The following is a 25,739-nucleotide window of genomic DNA, read 5'->3' as shown; positions in this document are numbered from 1 at the left end:
GATGCTCTGCAGCCCTGAGCTGGACTGGGTTGGGAGAGCAGGGTTGGCCCCACCCCTCTCCTCCCTAGGCAGAGCACTATCATTGCTCTGGATGGCTGAGAAAGGGGGTGGGAAAAGTCACAGGGGGTGTGGCCAGATATACTGGAGACAAAGGAGGGAAGAGGAGAGTTTGGCTAGTGTTGTCATGGACAGAAGCAGAGGGGAGGCAGGCAGGGGGAGCGATGCCCATGGAGGGATCCCAGCTCTGCCCCCCTCTGTGACGCAACAATGGGGAGAAAGTGGGGTGTTCGAAAGCAGGTGCTGGCCCCGGGGGCACTTGCTGAGTGGCTTCTCTTCCCACCGGGGCCATTCCTGGGCCCAGGCCCGGTGCAGGGCAGGTGTCCCTCGGGGAGGGGAAAGCAGTGGCACCGATCAGGAGACAAGCGGGGATCCCTCTTCCCAAACCCCTTCTCCTGACTCTGCCTGAGTCACTCTCACCAACTTCTGGAGAGCCATGGCTGTCACTGGGGAAGTTGCCAGCATTCACTCGCGGAGTTATCAAGCACTGCAGCTGCCGGATCGCAGCCTTCTCTTTCAAACCACCAGACCTAGGTGGCCTGCATAGGGGAAGGGCCTTGAGGGGAAGGGTCACAACCCCTGCTCATGGCTGTGGGAAGCCAGTGGGGCAGGGAAGGCAGAGAGCAGGGGCTGTGCGCTCCACTGGGCCCTGCTTCACTTCATGGGAGGTGGGAGTGTGACCCTCGGCTTCATGCAGCCCCTTGTGCATGTCCCAGTGCAGAGGTACCTGTCCTGGCAGGGAAACAGACTTTGGACCTTTCCCCCTTTTCTTTCTGCAGTAGAACAAGGGCCTGAAACACTCCATTCTTAGAGGAAGAGCACAGGGGGCTCCTCTCTAGATCAGGTCATGGAATCCTAGAGGAGTGAGGCTGGGAGGGACCTGCAGGGGTCGCATCTAGCCCAGCCCCTGCCTGAGGCAGGAGCATTCATGTCCAGACCATCCTGTACACACCCATACTCTAAGCTCTACTTAAGATGACCAGCAGTCCTGACAAAAGGTTCCCTCGCCACAGCTGCTTGAGCAGGAATAGTCAGGCAGGCCCCGGCTGTGGACCCTGCAGGTCAGTGTCGGGGTTTAAACCCATCCCCAGTTATACTCAGCAGCTTGCCAGGGCCTGGCCATCCCCGCCCTCCCCAACCAGTTTCCCTCCAGCCTTGCAGCTGCTGCAAAAGGGAAGGGAGGGCTCATTCTAGCGCGCTCTGGCTTCTAGCCTGAGCCACCGTAGGCATATGCCTGCATTTCTCGAATCAAAAGTGAATGTTTATTCACTTGCTTCTCGATTCAATCTATGCAGGTTGTTGGTATGTGCACCCCTCCCCCTCACAGACACACCTGGATTGGGCCCACCAGTCAGGTCAAGCCTGGCACCACTCATCTGATTCACGGGGCAAAAAGTTTGGGCACCACTTCTCTAGCTAAATGAACTTTGAGTTGTTCAGGAATAGTTATTACTTTTAATCCATGCCTTCCCTTAAAATGGATTAACTTTCAAAAGTAGCGAAGCCCTCATTGATCTGGTGCTAATCCCTGGAATAGATGTGCTGCAGCACTCTAAAAGTATCTTTCATCAATGCAGCTCCCATCTCAGTAGTAACACCAGTGCACAACACCTACATAGACAGAGTTTAAGGTAACCAAGGCTTTTACTTTGATAAATACCATTTTGGGTAAGATAGCATCAGGAGGCAAGGCTGCTTCTTCCTATCAGTAATGAAATATACAGCTTCCGGCATTCACATCATGACAAGATTGTCACTGTACTGATAGAGCGGTCTAGAGAGGGCAGCCCACCCTTTGAAAAGCAGACACACCCACTTTGTTTGTAGTTTTTGATTAGAATAAATTTTATTTTTATTTTCCTCATGTGCCCATTTCTTCCTAATTTATAAGATTTCCACCAGCTGTAATGCTTCTTAGTTCTTTCATGGATTCACCCCAAAACCAAATTGCCTTAAGGGTTCACCATGTGGCATGCAAAATATTCTCCCAAATTAGAATTATTTCTGTGGTGTTTGGTATCTACCATAATTACTTGAACATAAGATCCCCTCCCCCCCCAACTAGATTCTATACAGTAAAATCACTGTTATCTGGCATCCTCAGGGTAAAAATATAAAAACTCTGGTTGTCTGAAATAACCTGGCAGGAGCAGCAGCAGCACAGGGTGGTGTGTGGCAGCTGCGGCCACCTGTGAACTCCCCCCGCCCCCCCTTGCATCTGGCTGGCAAAGCTGGGTGGTGTGGGTGTGGTGGCGGCCACATGCAGAGTGGTGGTAGCACAGGGTGGTGGGTGGTGACAGCACCCGCTGCATGTGAGCTCCCTCCCATGTCTGGCCGGCTGGCTGGCCAGAAAATCTGGTTAATGAAGTATTCCAGTATTCCAATTTGTCAAGTACCAGATAGCAGAGATTTTATTGTATATGGAAAAATTATAAATTTGTTATAATTTTCCAGGTATAAAATCTACTTATTGGAGGTTTACATTGATTTTGTCCTGTCCCAGGGGCACAGGATCAGACAAGGGGGAAGCCTCATTCTGAGGCAAACCCCAGACCAAGGTAAAAGAAGAAAAAAACATACCTGTTACAGGGGTCTGGAGGAGCGAGGAAGTGCATGGTGGAAAACTGCCCGGGCGGTTTATCAGCCACGCCCATCTCCAGCTGGGCTGGGGTGACATCATGAAGAGACGCCACCCAGTGAAGATAAAAATCAGCCCCAAAAGTGCGGGAGAGAGGACGCCGAGGACTGGAGGAGCAGCGGGGAACCGCAGGGCGGAGAGTATCCAGCCAGTATGATCGGCAGCACAGGCAGCGACACCTGGAGCTACAAGAGATCCCTGAGCTGGAGAACACCGGCAGGGATCAAAGGATCTGGCAGGGAGGCCAGCGGTGGCGGTGGCGGCAGCATCCGGAGCCTCAAGAGATCCCCGAGCCAGGGAAGACCAGCAGGGACCGAAGGAGCCAGCAGGGAGGCTGGCAGAGGCAGCAATAGCAGGAGCTGCAAGGGGTCCCCATGCTGGAGATGACCAGCTGGGATCAGAGGAACCATCAGAGAGGCCGGCAGTGGGTACAGCGAAAGCCAGCGTGGGAACTCCCATCAAAGGCAACGGGTGCCATGGCTCCAGGGCGGAGGCGGGTCCTGGAGGGGAGGAGAGAGACCCCAGCTGGGGTGAAGGTGTGGACCTGACCCAGAGGGCATGCTAGCCTAGGGGCATTAGGGGCTAGGGGAGTACGGGACTCTCCCCTTGGGTACTCCTCTTCTTTTTTGTTCTCCCTTTTGTCGCAATTCTCTGGTAGTCATATTGTTAGTTTCATTTTTTGTTTGTTTGTTTGTTTGTTTCACATCGGAGCATTTCAGAGCAAGGGGTTTTATGGTGGTGAGGGTATCAGTTGTGTTTCCCCTTTTTGGGCTGATCTATTTTAGTTCTGTGTCAAGAGCAGGTTAACGGAGCCCTCAGTACCAGGCTGGGGTAGCAGGGACTTCATCCAAGGACGGGAAAGGACCAAGTGAGAATGCAGTGAGGGCCAATGGCATCAGCCATAGAAGGCTCAGGGCGTCGAAGGGGACAAGCCCAAAGGCTGAGTGTCACCAGATCCTCTGGGTCCGGTCAGAGCCCAGGTTGCTCATCTGCAAGAGGGGACGTCGGGACCGGGGAAGACATCAGCAGGGGATAGCCGCAAAAGATTCTGAGGCTCGTCTCGAAGGTTGGCATATGGCTGGGGTGTAGGGGAGGTTGGAGCCCCTTCGATGTCTGCCGAGACGCGTGACAACTCTGGAGGCATCAGCAAAGGGGACCCCCTCCACTGAAGGACTATCCGAAGTTGTGGCAGGCAAGTTTGGGGGTCACCCTGAAGGTAACCAAGGTACCTCTGGGGTCTGCACAAAGGTCCCTGGCGAGCAAGGTCAGTGGCTCAGCCAAAGGCAGCATGAGAGCGAACCATTGAGAGGAGACAGGCACATGTCCCCTTTTCACTGCTACAGCAGAGAAAATAAATCTGTCCCCCCACAACTTCTTCCCCCTGCAACTTCCCCATCCACCCTCTTACTGTTAGAACCTGTTCTCCCTGAGCACATGGAAATGAGGGGCAAATTTGAAAACAATGATGGATGAATTGACACATTTTATCTCTTTTTTGAAGTTTTAACACAGGTATTCCACAAACATACTTTAAGCGGCACCTTTATATGTACTTAAATAGAGTACAAACTATACCTCTTATTATTCCAAAGGCCAAAAGGATCATGATTTACCATATAGCTCATTGAGCTGGGACCTAGTAGAGTCAAAAGCATTTCAAGCCGTGATGACCCCATAGCTCAGCACTGTTCAGTATGTGTGTGTATACTCCAGATATCCTGTCCCCCCCGCCCAAAGGATCCATGTCCTAATTAGCCCCCCTCCCCCCCATGACTGAAACCAGGTGCTCTTCTCATGAGTTCTTGAATCCTCCAAAAATTTATATGCAGATGAGATGCAGGGCACCCTGGTCCAGTTCCACCTCATGGAGGTTGGGGCCATATTAATCATATGTACCAAGCTGAGAGCAGGGGGATTCTGGGTGAACTGTTTTGGGCCCCATTTGGTGAAGTTTGCTGGACATTTAAGGCTGGAAACAGGAATCATTAGAAATAGGAAAGAAAGGCACAGATCATCTGTGGAAATGAAGAGGAAGTCAAAGTATATTCCGTGTAGGGGATCACCATGACTAGAAAAAGAGTCAGTGCTGCAGGGGACTAAGCACAAGGGGCACCACCATGTATCTTATTCAGATGGGCTGACTAACTTATCTCTGAAGTATGTTCCCATCAACGTTGAAAGCCCGATCTATGCGAATCTCACCAGCCTGATTGCTTTCTTGAACTGAAAGACTTGGGAATTGACTTACTAGGATGGAGCAGGATATGAGAGCTTTTGGAAGAAATATGCAGAGTGTCGCAGGGCGCCTCTGTGCTCCTGCTCCTAGAGAGGAGAAACTGCCAGGGAGAGAGCCCTGGCAGAACATAATGAGCACAGCTGCGGGTTGCTGGGGCAACTAATAAGAATCAGCTGGCCAGAAGGGGGCAGGGCCTGGCCCTCATAAAGCCCAGGGCTGAGGACAGGCTGACAGTTCCCTGCCAGCAGCCAGAGGGGCAGGAGCTCCTGGAGTTAGGATGCGGAGAGAAGCCTAACAGCAAGTACCGCTCAATCAGAGTTGAGCAATGTTAAGTTATAGCCAGGCGGCTTTGAGTTGAGTTATAGCCAGGAGGCTCGAGTTTATGTTTGTGTTCTTGTGTATTACACCGGTGGTTTGGGTGAGGCTATAGGGGTTGGAGGAGGCCTCATAGGGACCCGCAGGGGGTGGGACCCTAGCGCCAGTGAGGGTGCAGTATTCCCAGGGGGAACCCCAGTGGTATGGGGACCCCGGCACCAGTGAAGGCGTAGCGCCAGTGAGGGCGCAGCTTGCGGGGTGTAGACCCCAGCCCTGGAGAGGGGCGGCTTTGAGAAGCCCCAGAGCGGGCACGACGAGCCCCAGAGAGGGGGCCGTGTTATTAGGAAGCCCAGGACAGGCACAGCAAGCCCCAGAGAGGGGGCAGTGTTATGAGGAACCCCAGTAGGGGCACAGCAAGCCCTAGAGAAGGGGCAATATTATTAGGAAGCCCAGTGCGGGTGCGGTGAGCTTCTGAAGAAGGGCTAGTAAACCCCAGAGCAGGGTAGAGTGCTGCGGTTGCCCCGGTGAGAGGGGGTAGTGGCGCGGTGAGCCCTGGGAGAAGGGGGTGGCAGCACGGTGGGCCCGAGAGTCAGGCGGCGTTGCCGAGAAGTCCCCAGAGTGGGCACAGAGAGCCCCAGATGGGGGGGCTGTATTTTAGGAGCCCGAGTTCGGGCGACATTGCAGGGAAGCCCCCAGGAGGGGGCACTATTGTAAAGGCCCCGGACAGGGGGCGACACTATAGAGAAGGCCCCGGAGAGGGGCAACATTGCAGGGAGGCCCCGAGTGGGCTCGGAGAGCCTGAGAGGGGGCAACACAGAAGAGGAGGCCCCAGAGAGCGGGCGAGAGTATATAGAGGAGGCCCGAGAGACGGGCCGTGTACATATAGAAAGACATACCAACGTCTATCCCATCAGCGAGGCTTGGGGCGTGGTATTAGGGGTTGGTAGGAGCCACGCGTAGCCCATAAGGCTAGGGTGCCCCAAGGCACCCATGGGTGCAGGATAAGACCCACGAGGGGTCCAGGAGTTTACGTGCCCAAGGAGACGCAAGGCAGCCTCCCAAACCTACTGAACATCAAAGACATGGCAGGTGAGAATAGAGGGTGCCCTTGGGCCGAATTGGCACGGAGAGAGGGCCTTAAGGAGATCACGGCCCTCCTATAAGACCCCGCCGTGACACAGAGAAACATAGGAGGGAGGAATTAAGAGGGATAATGTTCATAGCAGGGGAAAAGGCAAGAGTTCAGATGTACATGGATTTACTAAAGGTAGAAGACATAAAAAGATGGATGGAAAAGTAAGTCGAAAGGGTCATGTTGGTAGAGAAAGTAAGGGACAAGACCCCTGGGTGGGGTCTTGGAGGGCACGAGTAGTGTTACAAGCAGATGAGTGGAGCCCAAGTGGGGTGCTGCACCTCCCAGCAGTGATCCAAATTGGGATGCACTGGGGTTTTATAATGTACCACAGGCAATCAAAACAATGCAGCAAATGCGGAAAGGTAGTGCACCTGTCCATACCCTGCCCCCTCACAATATGCTACAAATGTGAGGGGATGGGGCATACAGCAGCAGAGTGCCAAGAGTCTCTAAAATGCACTATTTGTAAGGGAGAGCGACACTTGTATCATAGGTTTCCCAAAGCCTTTGCAAGTATAGTCAAATTGGCTGAGGAACAATAAAACCCAGAGCAGAAGAGCTGAGCAGAGGAGAGGAGGGTTTGGGACCACTGAGGTAGACATGGTGGAAGAAGCCCTACAGGAAGGTGAAACAGAGAAGGAAGGAGGCAAAATTTCTGTGATTGAGGCAGTGCAGGATGAGATAGGAGACAGAATGGAAGGGAAAGCAGAAACAGCAAACGGCTCAGACATGGAGGTAGGGGTGGGGAAGAAATAAGACACCCTACAGATAACAGAATTGGAGATGGAGCAAGAAAAAGAACCAGAGAGACAAACCAGGAAAAGAAAGAAAATGCAGGGGCAGAAGACCAGGAAAAAGAAACCTGGTACTGAGGGAGGTGAATCAGAGGAAGAGCCAGAGAGCAATTTCCTGCTGCTAACACTGCTGGGTTCCAGCCTGGAATGGAGACCTGAAGTCAGAAAGTGGTAGGAAGGCAGGAATATGCAAGCCTTCCTAAGTGCAAAAGCGATCTGGCAGCTTGCAAAGGCTACAGGAATGTGAGTGAGGAAGGGGGAGGAGTCGACTGCCACAAGCAGTAGCACAAATGAACCTTAAAGGGATAGGTGCACTCATTTTAAAACAAACATAAATGGCATTGACAGTAGTTTTGCTTAACGTCAGAGTATCTTAACAAGGAAAAGATGGGAGCAGACTGAACCACTGTTAAACTAAGTAAGGGCAGACATAATCTGCCTACAAGAATGTGGTATACCAGGAGAGAGGGATTATACATACTTTGAGAAAAGGTGGAGATGGGACCATCCTGGTGGTGAGGGATAAACGAGGACAAAGCAGCAGGGGTAGCAATTTTATTCAAGAACCCAGAGCTGAGAGCAAAGCAAGCAGAAGAAGTCATCAGTGGCAGATTGCAATGAATGATACTATCAGTCGGGGGAACAGAATTAGGAATTTTCAATGTATGTGCACCACCAGAGAGGGAGGAAAGGACTGCGTTGTGTAGAAAGCTAGTGGTTTGTGTGATTGGAGGGAGACCGTGCATAATAGTGGGAGATTTCAATTGTATAACTGAAGTGTGTGATAGAACAGGGGAAGGAGGAAATGGAGATTTACACAGCTCATCCAGACTGTTAACAAATATAATAAAAGAAGAGTTGCTAGGAGATGTGTGGGCAGAGGAGATAGTTTCCACTAAAACAGACCCCAATGGAAAGAAAAAATCAAGAATTGACTTTGTGCTTGTATCAAAAGAAATAAGGATAAAGAAGAAAAAAAAACATACATGTGGCTTTTAGTGATCACTGGATGCTGAAGGTGGAAATGAATCTTGGGAAGAGCCATGAATAACGCATGCCGCCAGCGGCTGGGGGGGCACAGCAGCAGTGGGAGCGCGGCGGCAGTAACTGGGGGAGCTCCTGCAGATGCCGCTGACAGTGTTGGCGATGGGTCGGCGACCATCCTCAGATGCTACCAGCAGTGTCGGTGGCGACCAGCGGGGATTGCGGACCGGCCGCAAATGCTGCTGGTGGTTGTGGCGGTGGGGTGGCGAGCAGCAACTGCCCGCAGGCCGGCGGCACCTTTTTGTAGGGGGGGTACCACCACGCTCAGGGGGTACATGTGCACCTGCATGTAACCCCTACACATCGCCCCTGGGAAGAGCCCCATGAAAGGGAAGGGACTGTGGAAGTTAAATGTGCAGTTGTTACAGGATGAATAGAAGTGTCAAGCTTACATGAGACAGTATCAGGTGTGATGAACACTGTGGAAATATTTCGGGAGTACCAGAGAATGCTGGATGATAGTGAAGAAGATGGAAGAATTTTTCAGGAAGGAAGGCCAAAGATGCACAGGGAAAAGAACAAAAGAGCTAAGAGCACTACAAAGAAAGATGCAGGAGCTGTTAAAGGAAGCTGCAAGAGGAAGACAAGAACAAGAAGAACTAAAAGAAACAAGGCAAGAGTTAGAAACTTGGTTTAAAAGAAAATTGTGTGTGAAAATGTTATTAACACAAGCACCCTGGATGGGGTTGAATTGAACTGTGACACGTGTGCATTTTCAGATCTGAAACCTTCTCTCAGTGACTCAAGAGTGCTTTTGGTTTGACCTTGTCTTGCGTTTTATTATGGGTCGTACATGATTATTGTCCCTCTGGGTTAGATTTCATAGGTCTGTCTTCTTGGGGGTCAGTTATCAAAAGAAAAGTCTTCTGTCAAGATTTCTAAGAGTCCTGCTCTTTCAATGTATTTTGGTCCTGAGCAACAAATGAAATGATTATGATCTATACTATGCCCATAAACGTTTTGATTCTTGAGATGGAAATAATAAGAATTCTGAGAAGATTAAGAGCAAGAACAGAGTCTTTCTTTCTACATGCAAATATAGGGTTCTTCTGCTGTTCATCTGATGACCTTTTGATATAAACCTACATAAATTGGAGAAGTGTGGGCTAGATTAAATTGCTATTAGGTGGGTATGTAATTAATTTAATAAGCACAATCAACGGTAATTATAAATGAATCAATGTCAGAATGGCAGGAAATTTCAAATGGAGTTCCCCAAGGGTGCGTTCTAAATCCAGTGCTGCTTAACATGTTTATTATTTATTTGGATGGCAGAACAGAGAGCTTCCCAATCAAGTTTGCAGATGGCATGAAACTGGGAGGGATTGCAGACACTTTGGAGGATAGTAAGAGATTTCAAAAGATTGTGGTCAATTGCAAAGGCTGGGTTAAAGACAACAGAAAGTTCAGTGCAGACAAATGTAAGGTTACTAGTAGAATAGTGGAAGAGACTGCCGCGGGAAGTTTTGAGTCTCCTGCATAGGGGCTAAAAACAGATGTTAGATTTCTCCCAATAGGCAACCATCGATCCTCTGGATCATGGTGTACGTGTAAGAGGTCTAGTCAGGTGCCTGATGAATCCACTTGTAGCTATCAAGCCCAATTTGAATGACACAGCTTGTTACAAGTTTCACAGACCATGTGTTGTCTGAATTGGAGTCCAAGTTTACAGCATGCTGCTTTCCTCGTTCTCGCTTTGCTTCCATCCTCTGGATCAAAGTCACTTCATGCTGAGCTGCACCCAGATTGGATGGGCACCCAGATGTTCCCTCCAGATTGGATGGGATTCTGTGCACTCCTCCCAGCTTTCTATTTTGATGTTGAACAACTTCATGTCATTTGTGCACGTCATGGTACCATCATAGAGGGCAATGCCACTTTCTAGAGCCATCCGGAATCTGACTGTACAAAATATTCTTGGGGATATGATCTCCTCCCATTCTCCTGACATGGCTGAACCATCGTGACCTTCTTGTCTTACACTTCTAAATATGTTGGTCCTGCTTGTTCCAGCAATTGTGTTTGGCATTTTGTTTTTTCACTTGATTTTCAGGATTTTGCACAGGTATCTCATGTGGAAGCTGTTCAATCTCCTGATGTACCTTGCATATGTAGTCCACATTTCTGAACCATGAAGCAGAGACAACTAGCACCCAAGTCTCATAGATTTGTATCTTCACCTTAATTGATAGATTGTTGTTATTCCATGCACATTTCTGTAACAGCCCGAAATTCTTAGCTGCTTTTCCAGTTCTGTGAATCAGTTCAGTCTGAAAGTCAAGATTCTTGCTGACTGTAGAACCCAAGTAGCAAAAGCTGTCAAGAGATGCCAAGAGATTTATTCTGCCAAGTGATGTGAGACACTGGTTCTTCCATACCTTGGTATATGATCATAGTCTTCTTGAGATTAATTGTCAGCCTGAAGTTCATGCATGACAGAAAATCTGCCGAAAAGATTTTGCAGGGTAGATTCACTGTGGGCAACTGTGTCATCGACACAAGGCTGTGTCATACGTAAGAGGAAATCTCTCAGAACCAGCTCTTTCACTTTCAATTTTGCTCTCAACCTTGTGTTGTTGAACAAGCCTCCAGGCCTCTAGTCTGGTTTGAAGATCAATGTGATCTTTGCCGCCCTTGAATACTTGAAGAGGCAGGAATGAAAAGTAGATGTTAAAGAGCATGGGGCTAAGACACAACCCTGTTTCATCCATTGTTGATGACAGGCATTTGATTCTTTGTTTCCTTATACTGCAGTTGCCTTCATACCTTGACATAATGAATGAATGATGTCCAACATTTTGGAGGCCACCTAGTTCCTTCAGAACTGTAAAAAGGCCTTGTCTGTTGACTGTATAGAAGTAGGGTTACCATATATCCAGGTTTAAAAAGAGGACACCTGCTTTGTGCCAAGGAGTGGGGGGGGCGGGAATATGACGGTGGGGGCAGTAACATGCTGGTGCCCTGCCCCTGCCGTTGCTTCTCACTGCCAAGCCACAGCCCCCACCCTAGCCCTACTGCTGTCTCTCACTCCCGACCCACTGACCCCAGCCCTGCCATTGCCCCTCACTCCCAAACCGCAGTACCCCGTTCCCAAGGGCCATGATGGTGCCCATCACTCCCAACCCTCAACTCCCCCCCCCCATCCCCACTGGTGCCCCTCACTCCCAAGCCACAGCCCCCTAGCACTGCCAGCGCCCCTCACTTCTGACCCACAGCTCCCTGCCCTTCCAGCCCTGCCAGAGGGGCCCTAGCTGTCCCCATCCTGACCAGGCCAGAGCACGTTGGCTCCAATTCATGCAGGCAACAGCGGAGCATGCCCAGCCCCAGCGTGGGCTAGAGGGAAGAGGAGGAGAGGCTTCTGACACCCCCTGCCCTGAGATGGGGCTGCCATGCCGTGCTGCACCAAGCAGCCTGGCTACGACCCCCACTCCCCTTCTCCCTCCCCCCCCCCCCGCCAGTTATAATGTGTCGTAAATCCAATGTCTAAATTTAGTCCATATTTTTTTGTATCCAGGAGGTTGATTAAATGAAGTTTTATGATTTATTAGATTTATGGCATATTCATTGACTGAGAGATTCATGTAATATGACATATTCATTGAATTTATGACACATTATAACCTGCCTGATATCTGACTCCCCAGGTACCTCTCCACTATTTACCTGCTACATTCAACCCCCAGCCTGTCTCTCACCCATTGACTCCTCAGTTTACATCTTCACTGACTGGCTTTGTTGCATGCACACCAGCCCAGTCTCTGGCTTCTTTACTATTCATTCCATCCAGGAAGTGCACACACCAACTGCAGCCAGACAAAGGTTTTTTAAACCTGAAAGCTTGCTAAGAAAAAAAATTCCAACTATTTAGTTGGTCTAATAAAAGATATAAGATTTACCCAAAGAACCTTGTCTGCCTGTGTCCTTAGACCAACCTACACGGCTACAACCTACACCCCTATGTACAGGGGTATTCATTTTCCTCTATGCTTCTCTTGTAGTTGCTTGACTGAAGCTATCATATCAATGGTGAAACATCCTGAGCAAAAACCACATAAATTTTCAGGATAGATTCTTTCATCCAGAGATTGCAGCCTATGGAGCATAATGCAAATGACAACTTTTCTGACAATGTTCAACAGGGAGATACCTGTATAGTTGTCACAGTTGCTTCTATCCCCCTTGTTTTTGTATAATTATACAAAATGAACATCTTTGAAATTTTGCAGTACTGCTTTCTCTTTCCAGCAGAGCAATATAACTTCATTGAGCTTTTGAAGTAATTTGTCATTGGCACGTTTGTAGATTTCATCAGGCAAGCAATTGTTGCCAAATGCCTTGTTCCCAGGAATCAATTCTGCAAATCTTCTAATGGAGGTCTGTTACCCAAATCCATCATAACTTCAAACTGTGGTAATCCTTCATGCTCTGCATGTTTGATTTCAGTCTCACTGGAGTACATAATTCCATAGTGTTTGATTCAATGCTCGAGTTGTTTTTGTTATCGGTGATGACATTTCTATTTAAGTCTTTCAGCGGAGCTGTTTTCTTCTTGACTGGGATCCCGGTTTAAATACCTGTGAAGTACTGAGATAACACTTTTTGCCAGGGCAATCATGACTAATTCAAGTTAATTATCATTCAAGCTGCATGGCTAAATGGCTGTCCCATGTCTGTTGCATAGTCAAAGCCCAGAACAATGAGCTGAGGGATAAACCCGACATCTGTGTGATAAAAGGTGTCTTAGGTGGGGTTTGCGTCGGGTGATGTACTTTCTGTCTGGTGCAGGACCCCTCCCCTCAACTCGCTTGCCATGACTTGGCGTCTTTGAATGAAAAGGAGGGGTTCAGTGGAGACCTTCTTTCTGGGGGGAACCTGGGTATGGTAGTACTCACTGTCTGGTTGTGATGTTCCGTGGGGCTCCGCCTCCCCTACACCCCATCCACTCGCCAACCAGATGGATGCCACATGCGTGTTTCGATTGTGTTCAGTAGACCCCTTTTTGCCGGAGGACCAGTGTCGGTGTGGGTCCTGGTAGGCTAGCCTGGCTGTCCCAACGGCTAGCGTCTCCGCCTCAGATGCTGATCAGCTGGGCTTCCGTAGGCTGACGTACTCCTCGCTGCCTCTGGACAGGACGCCTCTAATTTTTTTCTGGCAAAGAACAAAGTAGATCGCTGGAGAGGAGAGGGGTGTGGGACTGCCTCCTCTCCCAGCCTACTACAGGGGCTCAGCTCCCCTGCTCTGGATGCCAGCACCAAGCGGGCTGCACTGCTCCTGCTCCCACAAGAGCATCAGCGCACCTGGCGTGCTCCACACCGGCGCACTCCCTCACTCCCCTCCCCTCAGGTCCCAGAGGGGCTTTTAAATCGTCCCGTGGCGGCTCTTCTGGCTGCTGCGATTGATCCAGCTTTTCTCTGCCCAGGGAACAGCTAATTAATCAGCCAGTGTAATGCTGGCTCATGCTCTGGCTCTGGCTGTGCCCCTGCAGGTGAGTTTTCCCCAGTGTGGGGGAAGGCTGCTTGTGTGGCTTGGGGCCCGAGGAGACTTCCCCCCACTTTGGGAGCCTATGGGGGTATCTCGCCGCCACAATCTGTTTTTAACCTGGACATTTTGAAGAGGGGGCTGGATAAACATTTGATAGGAATAGTTTAGGAGTAGCATTCTGGCATTTCTTACAGGGTGTTGGACCAGATGACCTTTAAGGGCCCTTCAAATTCATGATTGTATGATTCCTAGAATTTGAGAAATTATGTGGGTATAAAGTAGAAGCTGTGGACATGGAATTATGGAGAGACAGGGAGAGATCTATTGATTACTCAATCTTGCAGCTGAGCTACAAAGGTCTCCTAGAACCAGCTTAAGACCCATATCTGATACCTGCATTTAGGCTAATTTTCGCAATGAGGGAAAATAAGAAGTATCAAGATCCCCTGACAAATTTAAGCCTCTTTATTGGTGTCCTACTTTTGGAGCATTTGCAGCCATAATTTCAAAAAACAAACAAACCCGAAAACCGAATACATTTCTTTTGGTAGAGAGCTGACAGTTAAGTATACCTAAGTATTACAAAGCAAGTCATCAGCAGATCTTCAGTTGTGCCCTGTCAATTGTCACATATCACTGATAAGAGAATATTTCTGTTTGAGAGACCATCTTTTCCCCAATGTTGAAATATCCATGCAAAGATAAATATTAAGAGGCAGGACATAGTAGTTCAAGGGTATCATAAAGCTGAGCAGCTATTAAGCACAGTAAACCCCTGATCAGTATAATTTCTGATTCTGATCTTACCAAAGAGTTAACCTCCAGTAGTCTTAACTAACCCTCACTCATTTCTCAGAAAAGCTGCAAGACATAGCTTAAAGTTCAGAATTTAATACACATTAAAAGAGTTCTTAACTATTATCTAAATATAACCAAACTTACATATACAAGACACCTAGATTATGTCCCCACACACTGATCCTGTATGTCACAATCTCCAAAATTTACCTAATAACAAAGCTGTCCAGGTTCTAAGCAGTGGGAAGCCAAACAGAACACCCCTTTGGCCACACCTTTGGGCATTGCATGTCCAAGGGCCACACCAGGGCAAGAGACAGGTTACCTAGACTGCATGTCACATGGATACCCCCCATCCTGCTGTACCACCAACTCGTGCCTTCCCAATGCTGTTGCACTGCCCACCTGCACCGGCCCTCTCCAACCCTCATCACTGTGCCATGCCCCTCTCTGCTGCACTGCACTTCTTTGTGGCCCCAGACTTGCCCTCAGCTCCCCCAGCCATTCTGTGCCACATACTGCAGTGCCCTGCCCCCTGGGGCAAGGGCAGGCAGTGAAAGCCAAAGGAGGGAGGGGAGTCTGGAGACTAGCTGTTGCTGCAGCCAGAGCAATAGGGAGAGCAGCAGCCAGGTAGAAGCCCTGAGGCTGCAACTGAAGTCCATAGGCCACCAGTTGGACAGCCCTTCCTCAGAAGATCAGATTTGGTATGCCAACCTGCACAGTAGCTCAGGTCATTAGAACTCATTCCCTAGTCAAAAGCAGCTTCCAAAGTATATCTAAGAAAAACTTTTACCATTAAAAATATGTCAAGCAGTCTAGTGCTCAATTAAATACATTTATCTCTTCATCTTGCAGTTAAAGATAATGCATATATCTCTTGTTTTGGCAGTCAGAACTGATGCAGACCATCTATCTTTGACTGTTATCCTTTAACTTTTCCCTTTACAGGCAGTTTACAGCTAAGTAGTCTCTTAAATATGGGCATCTGTCCTGACTGTAGATAAAGAAAGCAATATTACACCCATAAAGAAAGCAAGTTTATAGTCAGTAACTGCTCTTAAAAGTATGAAACCATGTTCTCTGTGCATAATCTCCACTTTCTAATTTAATTGGGAAGAGCTAGTACCATTTGCATGCAGTTTGCATAGTCACAAAGAAACATACTTGTGGCCTTAGTGGCCAGTATTTTTTTCCATAGAATTCTAACTTCAGTGTCAAAAACGCATGCACTTCCAGGAACACAGTTTATTCTGACAATCTGTTCGAAGAGCTTCATGTTCTAGCTAGGGAAATTTTTCTTTTCGAAAACAACAAAATTAATAATATAGTACTTTTAATATGAAAAATTTTCCCAAAAATTCTTAAGTGAATATAAAAATCTCTATAAAAATGATGTTGAACCACAGTGCTGTTATTTTGAGATCTTTTGCAAGATAAGTATAGCAAAGCTTGGGTGTGGTTTCTAAGGTTAAAATGTTTCTACTACTGTTATCGTAAACAGTGGGGAATATAACAGGGTGCTGAAAAGTATTTGGTTATGTGTAGATAAAGTAGTTTCTCTTGGTCATGAATTAAACAGCTTTCACTTTATGATCATCAGTCTAAATCTATCCATGTCACCTTTGAACTAAAGGTAAACAGGCTGTGATGTGATGTTTGCTGATCTATTTTAAATGAGTTTGTTTTCATAATCCAGTACTAGACGACCAGCGATGACATCAAAAGCAACCACTTTTGCTGGTGCTGTTTTTATTAGCCTCAGCAATAAGGGTGTGAAGATTATTCTATCTGTTTTACCTCGTCTCTTCTGTCCACAATAGAACTGTGGGGTAAACTTGTGTCTCTCTCTGTGACTACTGACACACTTCTGGTTTAACAGAAAACATCATTCTTAAGGGCTGTCTTTCATCATTATGCATACGGAAGCACACGTGTACTTGCATACATGCATATGTGCCTGAAACACACACTCTTCTTTGCATGTGACTGTGTGTGTTAATTTAAGTAAATTTGAATATTTTCACTGAATGCATTTTCAATGTAATATAATCACAAAACAAGCTAAAATTAAGTCTTTAACTTCAACAGTCAACAATAAATCTTTTAATTTCTTTTTACCTCCATAATGTTTAGAATATTCAGTATTTCCAGTACAATACTTTGCTCATTTTTAGTGAGAACAATATGTAGAGTATGTTAATTACTTTATCATTTGGTAGTTTTCCAGTATATTTTTTCTATCCTTGTCACAGAATTAACAATTGACAATTAATAATGGAGGAGTATACTGCATCAATACATAGGGAGAGTTTTTACTTGGTAAGAACTGCAAGAGGGGCCCAGAGCAAGTATTAAATAAATTACCTAATACTAAGGGCAGAAAAAGCATTGCTGAATCACTGTCTACTCCTAGATAATTCGTATGATACTTCAGAAACTTGTGAAACCTTTTTCATGTGGTATGTTGTATGTTCCAGTAGACAAGGAAAGGTAAATTTAACTTGGTGCCTAAAAGGGCCTTTAAGTAAATTTTATTAAAATGCTACCTATATGTGGTCTCAGTGTTATCTGCTTCATCAAGGACATAAACAAGGCAACATACGTGACTCAATAGTATGTTTCTTACATTTCTAATCAAGCAAACACTTGTTCAGATGAAAGAACCAGATGAAGAAATATGTTTGTCTGAAATTGAAGGAAAACATTTTGTGTATTGGACCTGTTAAAGGATTTACTTTTTGTAAATCTTAGGAGAATATTACTTCTCCAGTTTTTTTCAAGTCATTTAAAGGTTTTGCTTTCCTTTGTGTATGTACAGATAAAATAATAATAATAATAATTACACATATTTAATAATAATAATAATAATAATTACATAATATATGTATAATAATAATAATTATTATTATTATTTTATCTATATATACAAAGGAAAGAAGAATATTTAAGCGACTTGAAAAAACTGGAGTTTTTAATAATAAAATATTATTATTATTATTATTATTATTTTTACAAGGCTATTTAAGATATATTGGTGCAGTATTGTCTAGTATATAAAATTCCCAGTTCCCATGCTGAACACATCAGACATGCCCCTCTGCATAGCATTTATTCCATTAAGATAAATACCATTTTTTGAATTTTTTTTTACATCTATACATTATACACAGTATATTGGAATGTAAAAAAATCAAGTAATGAAATGCACATTCTAGCATGTCAGGAGACTACAATTAACTGATATCAATATCTGCTTCATGTGGTGGTGGTAAGTACTGATAATGAACTTGCTCAAGGTTCCATTTGCTAACATTTCACTTTTATATAGCCGGAAATGAAGCTTCTTTTTCTGACTCAGTGTACTGAAGATGCCTCTCTCTAAAGCTGAAGAACTTTTCAAGTTAAGCCTAATGTGTTAACACTAACTTCTAAAACAAAAGGTCAATAAATTTAATCTTTTTCCTTTTACTGCTTTTCCTTTATTCTTTTCAATGCTGCTCTTTTTAAAAGTAAATGAAATTTCAACAGTTCAGGGCAATTGTCTACCTAACAAAAGAAAAAGCCAAACTTGAAAAATTTAGACAAAATAAAGTAGGTCTGAAAGAAGTATTTGTACATTATCTTATTTATTTTATCAAATCTTTGGTTATATTCTATAATCTGGAAAATATTTTTCATTTATTTTTACTGGTTATAGTAAAACATAATAAGTAATCACTGACTTTCATGATAAAACCAACAAAACGCTACTTGCGTTTATAGTTAAAGAAAAATACATATTTTAATTAACCGTTCATTTGGTAGAACTACTAATATTATGGAAATTAAATAATTTGTGTCTTATCTCCTTAAAAAAGTGTCAGACTAATAAGATTAATAAGTTACTCTATGTATTATAAGTACAAAATGTGGCACAAAAATATAATTGCATACTGTCTGGATGTAGGTATATACTACTCAAAACATTGCTACAGTTTTTCTTATTCCTTATCTTTGCCTCTATTTCTTCAAAGTGTTTTAGTCTGATGTTTGATTTATTAAAAAGAAACCTTCTTACTCAAGAAATTGGTATTGTGTGTTCTGAGTCATACCTGCCAATTCAAATGACATGTTAAAGTTATATAAAAAATGAGAACTCTTGGTTCCAAAATGATACCTTTTATTAGACCAACTGAAAAATTGCAAGAAAATTGTCCTTTTCTGCAAGTTTTCGGGATCAAATTCCCTTTGTTGGGCTCTGGGAAAAGTATAGATCACGGGTTAGCAACCCCTGGCACGCATGCTGAGCATGGCACGCAAGGCCATTTTGCTTGGCACACCACTGCCAGTCCAGGCTCTAAGCAGCTGCTGCCAGCCACAGAGCCCAGGCTGCTCCCAGCAGGAAGCTGGGAGGCTGCAAGCCCTGCTGCAAGCAGACTGGGCTCCGTGGCCCGGCTGCAGCCAGGAGGTTGCAAACAGCTGCTCCGGGCTCCAGCATGTCGGCACTCCAGCACCATCCAAGATAGACATTGTGGTTTTTTCCGCGCTCCGGCCAAAAAATGTTGCCTACCCCTGGTATAGATGGTGCAAGATGGTAAAAAGTCCCCATAGGTAGGAGATAAACTTTATTTTTGCACAGAGGGAGCTGAAGATGGAAGGCTGTCCCTCTGGGGCCATGAGAGTGTCTTCGTGAGCTGTGCTGACAAAGTTCAGCACAGCTCACAAAGACACTCTCATGGCCCCAGAGGGACAGCCTTCCATCTTCAGCTCCCTCTGTGCAAAAATGAAGTTTATCTCCTACCAATGGGACCTTTTTACCATCTTGTACCATCTATACTTTTCCCAGAGCCTGACAAAGGGACTTTGATCCCGAAAGTTTGCAAAGAAGGACAATTTTCTTGTGATTTTCCAGTTGGTCTAATAAAAAGTATCATTTTGGAACCAAGAGTTCTTGCTTTTCGTATGTCTGTTTGTCTCAGACCAACATGACTACCAAGTACACCCCTGAAACATGTTAAAGTTAAGCACATGCCTAAGTGTTTGCTGAATTGAGAATTAAATTCCAGGCTGTTACCTGTTGCATACAGTGAAAATGTAGCCTCAAAGATCTGAGAGAGAAACAGCATTTACTGAGGCAGAACCTGCTTGAGAAAAAAAATTAATTAATTTTCAAAACAGACTGAATATTTATATATGTAGGATGTGTTGACAATGCTGCTGAGTTTCAGGAACAATCTCTCATAGGCAAAGGGTTGTGGTTGTGGAACAAACTTGTAAAGGAGGTTGGCTAATCTCACAAATGATCACGTTTAGGTTGAAGTACAAGAACTTACTCTCTGACAAAACTTTTCCATGGTATTATTTCACTTCTAACATTGTAGCATTAAGATGATCCAATCAGGAACACTGTCCAATTATATGAGAACCTCTACAAATACAGAGTAAGAGATAGCCCTTTCTTTAATGAGTTCATAGTTTAGTTACTGAGAAATGAACAGGAAGAGAGAGGAGAGTAGAAGAAAAACATTAATACATTTATATGTCTCCCCTCTTGGAAAAGAAGAAACAAATATGCATGAACCTGCTTAACCAGAGGTAGGCAATTATTTGGGCTGAAGGGGCACTTAGAAGTTTTGATCTGCTGTTGAGGGCCCGTTCTGCTCCTGGACATTGCTCCTTACCTGTCTGTGGCCCCATCCCATCTGCCTAGCCAAGCACTCCCTTCATGGAGACCCCTCTTGTCCATCCTGTCTGGTGCTGCCAGCAGTAAGTGTGGGGCAGTGGTGCCAGGTCTGGCAGCAACAGTAGAGACACTGGCAGCAGCAGCCAGAAGGATCTACTCCCCCGGGGCTGCCAGGAAGCATAGTCTGGCTGCCATGCTGCCCCCACCTCACTGCTGCACCACACTACAGCTCTACAGACCACAGGTCTTGGCATGCCCGAGAGCCACACACGGATAGGGTGGGCTCCGCTCTGCACCAAGCAGCACCTTTGTGCCTGAGGGTGGCAGGACCAGCCGCATGTGCCATGGTCCAGACTGCCCCCTGCGCCTGGGCCGGGTGGGGCCCATGGACGTGCTGTGGGTCGAATAGAATCCCTTGGCAGATTGGATCCGGCCCACAGGCCGTATTTTGCCCACCCCTGCACTGAACTGGGTTAGCTCATCAGAAGTATTCAAAGGTACTCAAAACTTAAAACTTCCATTGAAATTGGCGTAAGAATACCACTCTCTTTATTGCAGTGCTTTAAAAACCCAGTTAGGTAGATAAATAAGAAACATAGGGTGTTAATTCATACCTTTATTCCAGACAAAGTCCATCAAGGGTATCAAGTTGGAATTCTTTTTTTTCTTTGTCATGGTTAATTAAGACAATAAAAATGAAAAGCATGCACTTCTCATGAAGAGCAAGTATCAGAATTAGAAACAGCAAATAGAAAGATTCTGAATTGATTGCCATGTTCCATATTCTTGTCCAGATACTACAGTATAAATATGTCCTGCTTTGAGGACTTTCCTAACCATAGGTAAGAAAATTGGGTTAAATCTGAAGGTTCTTGATTTTTGTTATTTAAAATTCATGTGCTGACACCATACTTTGACATATCCTTGTCATATGCTTGAAGAACCACACATATACCACTATCTTGGAAATAATCTGTTTAATTCCATATTTAAAAAAATATTGCTTTATTGCTTGATATATATATGTCATACCTAAAGTAAAGAAACATCCATTAGTCTTACACACATTGATTCATAACCATTTGGTCCAATGTATTGTGTTATAGTGGGCATGTCTACACAAGACACTTTACTGCGCAGTAGCATAGTTTACTGCGCAGTAATTACATGCTTCTACATTTGCACACACTTACTGCACAGAAAATTATGCTACTTGTGAGTAAATTTGCTGCCTGCAAATGCAAGCAGTAAATTTACTTGCGAGTAGTTTTACTGCGTAGTAACACACGTGTAGCCAGCAGCCCTGCCACTGGAGAGCCACCCTGAGGCTAGTCCCAAGCTTCTGGGGCTGGGAACCTCTCCTGTCCCAGGACTGGGCCGGCTCTATGGCAGCCCTAGCCTCAGGCCTTTCAAAGCTTGCAGGTATTTTGAGCCCTGGGGCACACATATAGGCAGCCTGAGGCCACTCCAAGCCCCTGTGTCCTCCCAGGCAGGCTGTAAGCTATCTGTACCAGCCTGCCTGCAACCTGGCACTACTACCTGGCACTGTGGTGCCAGGCAGCTGCCAATCCCGCACTGTCCAGGCCTGCAGGCTCCTCCAGGCTTCTGCTAGGCCTGTCAGCACCCAGGCACAGCTGCAGGCAGCTCTTGGCCACTCCAGCTGCTTGCAGCCCACCCCCAGCAACCTGCCTGGAGTCTGCAGGTGATCTGGAGCATTGCCTCACTGCGTGGCTGTCAGTCCCACACCGTGCCCCTGCACTGGACACTGCTAGCACAGGGACAGCTGCACGGAGGCCCAGAGAGCTGGCACAGGAGCTCCAATGCTCTCACTCTTGCCCATGTCCATGCCCATTACCTGGAGCCCCAACTGGTCACAGGAGGAGACTGGTAAACTTGTGGTATGGTGGGGCAAGATGGAGATGTAGTGCCAGTTCGCACAGGGCAGGAGCTCTGGCATCCATGTCTGTAAGGGGCTATCAGGCCAGATGTAGGAGCACAGGCACAACCAGTTGGCACAGTAGTGCCATATAAAGTTCAAGGCCTTGTGAGCACTGTGGGTCACCATCACTGACCACAATTGTCGATGGGGAAGTGCCCAAAAGTCATTGCCCTTTATGTGGCAACTGACAGAGATCCTTATGCCCTGGGATCCAGGCCATAGCTGTGCTGTGTACAGCAGCATGGGCAGCCTGTCCAACCCCTGGCCTGGAACCCATGCTGATGTGTCAAAGTAGGGGGGGAGCCTTGGGTGCCAGCAGCCCATTTGGCTGAGTTCCTTGCCTGCAGCCAGCACCAGCAGCTCAGGGAACCTGGACCAGTGCCTACCACAACAGCTTTGCAGCCTCAGCCCCAGCCCCAGCCACAAGGCACAGCCAGTGGCTGCTGTCACTTCTAGGCAAGCCCCTACCCACCAGACGCACCGTGGCATGTGCACCCAGGATACTGGCCTCCTGTCCATGTGCTCTGCCCCCTAGGCACCCCCCCATTGTCCCCCCCCCACCCTTGGACAACACACAACCACATTCTAAATACTTTGCACAAGGAAGAAGGTGTTTTATTGTTGGTGGGTGGGGTGGGTGGTGGAGGGGCTCTGTTGGTGGAGAGGAGAGAGGAGGGCTCTGTTTCTTGAGGAGGAAGTGGAGGTCTGTTTGATGTGAGGGGAATAAAAACTTGTTCTTCTGAGATATGCCTGCAGTGAGCGTGGTGCTGGGGATGGGGGTGTGTGCGCGGGGGGGGGTGGTCTATGAGTGGCTGTCCAGGTGGGCTACAGCAGGGAGTGCAGGAGGAGATGGTCAGCCAGTGCCTCTCGTGCCCAGTGCCCTGGTGCCTAGGGGTAGGTGTGCAGCTTGCTCAGGGCCTCAGCAGGGGGGTACACTGCTGTTCCTGTCACTGCCTCCACAGGTGGTGCTCCTACTGCCAGGCATCCTCCATCTGCCATACCTCCTCTTCCCAGGCCTCACAAAAGAGCTCCCCGTGGGCCTCACAGACATTATGCAGCATACAGGCTGTAACAATAACCTGGGGGAGGTTGTCCTCGGTGAACCTGTGGCAGGCAGTGAGAGTATGCCAGCATCCCTTGAGGCAGCTGAAGGTGCACTCCACTGGGGCACAGGTCTGGCCCAAGCATTGGTTAAAGTTGGCCTGGTGGGAATCCAGCTGGCCAGTGTAGAGTCATATAAGCAGGGCAGGAGCAGTTAGGTGGGGTCCCCGATGAGGAGTGGCAGGACCACCACAGCAGTGTGAAGCAGTCACTCTGTACCAGGGCTAGCAGGGTCAAGTTGAGAAACGTAGGTGTTGTGGGCACTGCCCACCCAGCTGGCACTCAAATTTGTGAAGGTGCTGTGGTGGTCAATGATGGTCTGGAGCACAACTGAGTGAAAGCCCCTCTGCTTATAGTAGGGGCAGTCACTATGGGGTGGGCAAGTGATGGTGATGTGGGTCCCATCCAGGGCCCTGATGCACAAGAGGAAGCCCAGGGCACAGAACCCCACCACCACTGCCAGGGGAGCATGCACCAAGAGCACCATGTACCTCAGCACGTCCCGGAGGGTACCACACACCTGCAGGATGGTCTTCTCAATTAGTGGCTTTGCCCACCCCAAAGAGATGGCCCACATAAGGGAGGCTGGTGGGCATGGCCAGCTTGAGCAAGGCAAGAGCCACCAGGTGTCTGTGTGGTGGGGCAACCCCATGTTGGTGTCCTGCCCCTCCAGGTGTGGCTAGAGCTGCCCCAGGAATTCCTAGAAGGTGACCCTGGTCATCCAGAATGCCTCCAGCCACTGCTCATTATCCCAAGTCTGCTGAAGAACATGCAGCCACGAGTCCTTGCTGACACCACCACCTAGTGGGCCCAGAAGTGGCAGGGCTTGAGGTCCAGGAAGGCAAGGGCAGCCCCAGCGGCGGTGTCCAGCAGCCTGTTGTTAGTGTCCCTGCTGGGGTCCAGGCAGCTGGATGAGGTCCAGGCAGCTGCATAGTGGCAGTGGCCCTAGGACAGTGTGCTGCGGTCAGGCAGGCAGTTGCTGCGCGTGGGGGACCTGGGAGGCTCAGACAGTTGTGGGCCAGCCGGTGGTCAGCACAGCAGGCCAGCAGAGCCAGCAGGAGTACAGGGTGCTGGTCATCACTGGCAGGGGCTGAAGCAGCCATAGTTAGGGTGGCCATCATAGAGGACATTCCAGTTGTCCTCTGTCCTCAATTGATATGAAACCAAACAAAACTCTATTTTTCTGTTGAAGTAAAATATTGAAGAGAAAAATGAGGACATAAAGCCATCGGGTTTCATATCAATAGAGGACAGGGTAGCAGAAAACCAGAATGTCCTCTATGAGAGCCACCCTAGCCATAGTGCAGGGAGGCAGAGGTGGCAAGGAGAGAGCTGCCACGTGCTGCTGCTGCACTGTGCACACTGCTCCTGGCCAGGGAAGTGGCTGACCAGGGAGCAGGGAGTAAAGCTAGCTTTTCAAGATGGCTGCTGGATGCTGGCAGCTGCAGCTGGAGGCTCGATCTCCCCCCTGGTGGCAGCTGGGGCTCATTGCAGGACCACAGGAAGTGACAGCAGTTTGCTGCTAAGAGCAGCAAATCTGCTGCCACATCCCTGCACATGTAGATGCCTACCCAGGAGTGTTTACTCACAAGTAGTTTACTTGCAAGCAAACTGATCTCAGATCAAATGCACATGTAAACATGCCCAATATTATGAACTTTGTATTGTACTGGCATTATACGTGTTGTATAAATGGTTTTTGTGCTTGCTTTTTATGAAATATTCCACTGAGCCCTATATTAAGCTCTAATGACAGTGCCAGTATCCTCAATTTAAACCATTTAGTATTTTGTTTAATAAATGGAAAGAGGGAATTATATGAATGAATCCCCATAAAAATGCAGGTTATATTCATAAACCTTCTGTCCCTTCATTGTAGTTTAAGTTCCTGGAAAGGCAAGGATGATTACTGATTAATTTACAGCAGTTTTAAGTTGCATCAGATTGTGACCTAACTTATCTGACCCATTTTTCTAACTGCCTTTTCCTTTTCTTTTCCATAGAATTTTAAACTGATTCTACAAAGGGCTGAACAAATGCAATCTACAGACGGAGAGACCACAACATCTAAAGACATTAAAATATGAATAAAAGGGTTTTTTTACTATTAAGTAAATATTCCAAAGGTTTTTGTAAGAATCAGTCCTTCAAATCTTACTCACATAGAAAGGACTATTCACTTGCGGGTTGCAAGATAAAACGTTAAAATAATTAAATATATTGTATGCTATATATACTGTGCTTTTAATAAATACTTCTTAATTAAGGATTTTGTCTATTTCTACTTAAATATTTTGATAATACTTCTAAATAAAGTGGAGCTGATTTTTTAGTTGAATACATATAATAGAGCCAATAGCAATTTTTAATACTGTGTTTTCCAGTATATAAGACAACCCGCAAAAGGATTAAACTGTGAGGGGAGAGTTTTAACAGAAGTTTGATTGATTTTGGGCAGCTTCTATTGCAATAATTTCATTTATTTTCCATTATTATGCTTTTTAGGGGAAAATGCATATTAATACATGGGACAATAGAG

General features: G+C 46.8%; 1 protein-coding gene across 1 annotated transcript in view; it reads left to right on the top strand.

Moving 5' to 3' along the window:
* SPEF2 (sperm flagellar 2) overlaps window positions 1-25,467 on the top strand; it is a 188,962-nt gene extending 163,495 nt beyond the window's left edge. Inside the window, exon 35 of the mRNA XM_019496054.2 lies at window positions 25,204-25,467. Coding sequence (XP_019351599.2) covers window positions 25,204-25,287 — 84 coding nt within the window. The 3' untranslated portion in view covers window positions 25,288-25,467. The remainder of the gene's footprint in view (window positions 1-25,203) is intronic.
* The last annotated feature ends 272 nt before the right edge of the window (window positions 25,468-25,739 follow it).

This window comes from Alligator mississippiensis, chromosome 3 (assembly GCF_030867095.1).
Source record: "Alligator mississippiensis isolate rAllMis1 chromosome 3, rAllMis1, whole genome shotgun sequence".
Taxonomy (NCBI): Eukaryota; Metazoa; Chordata; order Crocodylia; family Alligatoridae; genus Alligator; species Alligator mississippiensis.
The sequence above is the reverse complement of the archived record's forward strand: the minus strand, read 5'-3'. Positions and strand labels throughout refer to the sequence as shown.